Source organism: Labeo rohita, unplaced genomic scaffold (assembly GCF_022985175.1).
Source record: "Labeo rohita strain BAU-BD-2019 unplaced genomic scaffold, IGBB_LRoh.1.0 scaffold_1675, whole genome shotgun sequence".
NCBI classification, from domain to species: Eukaryota; Metazoa; Chordata; class Actinopteri; order Cypriniformes; family Cyprinidae; genus Labeo; species Labeo rohita.
This window is the reverse complement of record NW_026127863.1, coordinates 8,982-13,288: the sequence shown is the minus strand read 5'-3', so window position 1 is coordinate 13,288 and position 4,307 is coordinate 8,982. Positions and strand designations below refer to the sequence as shown.

Genomic DNA, 4,307 nt, shown 5'->3' with positions numbered 1-4,307 from the left:
ACTTGTACACAATAAAAATGCTGCATATATGAAAACACAAATATAAACACTGAAAACCATAATATTACAGTAAGACGAAGGTAATAAATATAATATTTTATAATGTACGAATAAGTTTAAGTGTATTATGTGACTAACAATCCACAGAAACACAAACATCTATATAGGGTATTGGCAGTCGATTCTGTTCCCCTCGGAATGTCTGTTCCCCTTTACGCAATCATACTACATATCTTGCGTAGTTGCCGAGCTACCATACGTATTATCAGAACTAACGTACTCATGAAGCACAACTGGATGTACGGGAAGCAAAATGGTAAAAAAAAAAAAGTACCGTCTTAAAAACGAAACTTAAATGGATTTGAGAAGCGAGGTTTTCCCCAACTAAAAACAGATTTAAGCGTAATGTTTGAGTCTTTGGTCATTATACAAAAGATCTAGCGCAAGCATATTTGAGACGATGTCTGTCACGGGTGCTTTTTTTTTTTTTTTTTTTTTTTTTTTTAAAAAAAAAAAAAAAGTCACTTGATTTTATGAGTGAAGTAAACAAATTTCAGCAGGTTTACGATTTAAAAAATAAAAATAAATAAAATTAAATAAATAGAAAGAAAGAAAGAAAAAGAAAGACTACAAAAACAATGACTTCAAAATTCAATTTGATTTATTGCAGGAAAAGCATTTGTATTGTTTTTCTGTGGATGGATTATTAACACAATCCATATGGAACCATCGCCCACAGTAATCACAGGAAATCTGTAAAAAAAAAAAAAAAAAAAAAAACAAAAAGTTGTCAGCAAATGTTCTAGTCTATTCATTTATATTCCACACCAATTTAATACATTAACAACAACTACTAAATAAATACATAAATTAAATAATAATAATAATAATAATAATAATAATAATAATAAACTACCCAGAGAACTTCTGCAGAGTCATCAAATGTTTCTGCCTCCCCACAAAAGTGACACAGGTCACTTAGGTCATCTATGAGGTACAGTACAAAAGAACGGTGCGTGACTTTTAGGTCAAATCTTAAACACTTATGAAAGTGATGCACATCAAATGGCATGCCAATAACATTAATGTTTAAAAAAAAAAAAAAAAAAAAAACACACGTACCAGATTGTTCAAGCAGTGTTGATGCAATCTCCATTCTGAATTGTGCTACGTCTTGTGGCGCATTGGAGAAGTCAATGTTGGTATTTTGCAAAATATGCTCTGCAAACTGGAGAAAAAAAAAAAAAAAAAAAAAAAAAGGTTTAAAGAACTACTAAAATGAACACAAATCCTCATATTTCAATGAAGGTTTCATATGTGCCGCCACACACCTTCAAAGCGAACACACCACATGATGTAGAATCCATTTGAAGTGGGTGAGGAGGACTTTCGCACACCCAGCGTGAAACTGGAATTCCCTTTTGTCTCATGAATGCTCTACAAGTTTTTTCTCTGTCATTCAATCAAATACACCTTCCCAAAAACACATGAAATTCTGGTGAATTAAATACCTTGTTGTTTCCAAACACCTTTTCTTCTTGATGTCAGACTCCCCAAGTGGGTCAAGTAGAATGGTTTTTTTTGGGATGGGTATATAGCCTAGGTAATATGCAATAAATAAAAAGAATGCACATTTCAAAGGGATAAGGGAAAGCGCAAAAGGAAACGGTTCTCGATCACAAACACTTACAACTAAAAACCAATGGTGGCACTCATTGACAATGCCCACTATGACATCATAGTTTGCTGGGTTCACCTGAAAATAAAAAGAAAACAAAGATGCATCATCTACACATTGCTAAAAGCATCCAACAAAAAGGAATACAAACTAATTTCAAATAGTAATTTGACAAATTAATTTACAAACAAATTAATTTTGCCCAAACAAAATGAATAACTAAAAGAATTAATATATACTACAGACCTTGAGGCCCTGATATTTTCCATTCCACATTGCGGTTATAGCAAATGTGTCCATATGGAAGGCCTTCTCTGGTGAGGTCAAATTGTGGTGCCTTACTTTTAGCATCAGGTATGCATTGATTACCTTAGCAAACATTGGAAAATGAAGCATTGATTCAATATATTAATACACTATATGAAAGTCTTATCTGACACACAGACACACACACACACCTCACTCTCCAACTCCTTTCCAGGGCCGACCTGTAAAATGTCTTGGTAGAATAACTTATGGGGTCCCACTTTGGACAGCAGTACTACACTGTCATTCCCAGCCCAGGCACTTTTGATATCTATGGAAAAATGGGAGAAAAAAAAAATAAATAAATAAAATAATAAATAAAACCACACACCCCACACACACACAAATTACAATTCAGACCAACATTGAGCGATTACAACGTGATTTTACATCACCACTCACAGCTATGCACTGCATCCTTGGCATCAGCTGGTATAACCGTTGGCAGTGTAGTGGGGTGGGACACAGGAGAGGAAAGTGGCGCTGATAAATCCAGTGGAGACAGGGAAGTGGAGGATTTGGGGGAGTCACAGGGAGAAGGCTTTGGTGCAGTTGGGGAGGATGGAGGTGATGGTGGGGGTTGCTCTTCTTTAGTGATGATGTCTACAGGAGAAGGTGAAGTTTCTTGATGTGGTCTTTTAAGTTGGGGTTCATCTAGAAGAAGTCTGTGGGGTACCCGGGGTGTTTCCTCTTTAAATAATTTTAAGTGGTCTGTATTAATTTTGGGGTATGTGTGACCCTTCTCATCCCTCAGATCCGCACTCTTTTCTTTGAGGAATACGATTTCATATGGCCCCAACCAGCTGCGCTCAAGCTTTCCCCCCTTCCTCTGCTGGGTCCTTATGTTTTTCCGTAGGACCTTTTGGCCTACAGAGAACGGTGCCTGAGTTGCCACCCGGTGTCGTCGCTCCTGTTTTTTGCCCACATTCTCTTTAACAATGTGGTCCATTTTCTCCTTGAGAGAAATGGCCTCGGACACAGTGTTTTCTGCGATGACAGACTCCACTGTGCTGTTGATCTTTTGGGAAATATACAACAAATTATGTAACATTTGTAATTGAAACATGAATTATTGAAAGATGTACATTATATCTTACCTCAAATGTCTCAGGCACCTCACAAGGATATCGTGCCTCCATGCCAAACATTAAGAAAAATGGGGAGTACCTAGTTGTCAGCTGAGTCTTGGTTCTTAGACCAAACATTACTGCATCTAGGTACTCATCCCATTTTTCTGATTGTGAACCCACAAGTTTACACAAGGCTCTAGAGTCAGAACCAAAAGGAGTTGAAAGTTATTAGTAGAACCAATTGGAGAAACAACCAATATTATAAAGCCAACTGTTAATAAAGGTTCACCTCTGAATGGTACCATTTAGTTTTTCCACAAGCCCATTAGTCTGTGGATGATATGGGGCACAGAGGCTTCTTTCCACACTGAGGAAGCCACACAGAGCTCTCTATTGATCTGTTTGGAAAACATGCATAAAGTTTGTAGGATTCTGATTTGCATAAAACACTTATGTTTCATTGCAAATTGTGTACACTATGTTTCCATGCATACAAAATTAGTTCATTCAGCAAGCTACAAACCTGGTTCACAAACTCACTGCCTTGATCAGTGAGTATCCTCTTTGGTGCCCCAAACCTGTAAAAGAAGTTGATGATACAGCGGGAGACAACTGCGGCTGATTTATTTGGAATTGCATAGGCTTCTGCCCATTTGGTATAATAGTCAACCAGGACACAGATGTACTCATTTCCTTTTCTTGTCCTGGTGACTTTGCCCACAAGGTCCATACCCAGCAGTTCCAGAGGCTTAGTCACCTTAAAATTAAAAGAGCACAACAAATACATTTAAATCTATGACCATGTTATGTGACATTCTGTTTGAATGCCTGAGAACAAGCTTACATACACATATTGGGATGTACTTGGGCTCCTGTTTAATGGACAGCCTGCTAAATTGGCAGTCTGCACACTGCAAAACCTGATATTCAGAAATAAGTACATGAGAAATACAGTCTAAAACATAATCCATTTATATCTCACTGCAAAGCTGAAAGGAATTTTTATATTTACCCATTTATCGATGTCCACCCCCATTCCAGGCCAATAAAATCTGGATGAAATGGCTAACTTGGTCTTCTCTGTTCCGCAGTGTGCTCCATATGGGCTGGCATGGAATTCTACAAAGATTTGGTTGGCCTCTTTTCGGCCAACAACCACCTTTCTTCGCAACTCCACATTTTTTTTTTTTGGAAACGTGGTAAAGTTTGTCATCTATTAAAACACCATTGTTGTTAGCAAAATCAAAACTAAA

The 4,307-nt window shown here is 37.2% G+C and overlaps 1 protein-coding gene across 3 annotated transcripts; it reads right to left on the bottom strand.

Moving 5' to 3' along the window:
* Positions 1–608: 608 nt before the first annotated feature.
* LOC127158743 (uncharacterized) lies at positions 609–3,398 on the bottom strand. Of its 3 annotated transcripts, XR_007826257.1 has the most exons (7): positions 3,082–3,398; positions 2,387–3,002; positions 2,137–2,255; positions 1,925–2,047; positions 1,332–1,756; positions 1,123–1,228; positions 609–987 (listed from the first exon to the last, which is right to left on the bottom strand). XR_007826257.1 is itself a non-coding variant. In XM_051101755.1 (6 exons), exons 1-6 carry the CDS (start codon positions 3,187–3,189, stop codon positions 1,504–1,506), a joined length of 1,128 nt encoding a protein of 375 aa, XP_050957712.1. In that variant the 5' UTR covers positions 3,190–3,398; the 3' UTR covers positions 1,415–1,503. The 3 variants fall into 3 exon arrangements, 2 of the variants coding, with proteins under 2 accessions (XP_050957711.1, XP_050957712.1); XM_051101755.1 differs by lacking the exons at positions 609–987; positions 1,123–1,228 and having other exon boundaries at positions 1,415–1,599; positions 1,691–1,756; XM_051101754.1 differs by lacking the exons at positions 609–987; positions 1,123–1,228 and having other exon boundaries at positions 1,244–1,756.
* Between the last annotated feature and the right edge of the window lie 909 nt (positions 3,399–4,307).

Excerpts from the sequence above, each read along its gene's own strand:
- LOC127158743 (XM_051101754.1), bottom strand. The coding sequence starts at position 3,189 with ATGTTTGGTCTAAGAACCAAGACTCAGCTGACAACTAGGTACTCCCCA. Across the intron at positions 2,256-2,386 it reads CAAGGATGCAGTGCATAGCT|ATATCAAAAGTGCCTGGGCT; the intron begins GTGAGTGGTGAT and ends ATTTTTCCATAG. Across the intron at positions 1,757-1,924 it reads GAAAATATCAGGGCCTCAAG|GTGAACCCAGCAAACTATGA; the intron begins GTCTGTAGTATA and ends TTTTATTTTCAG.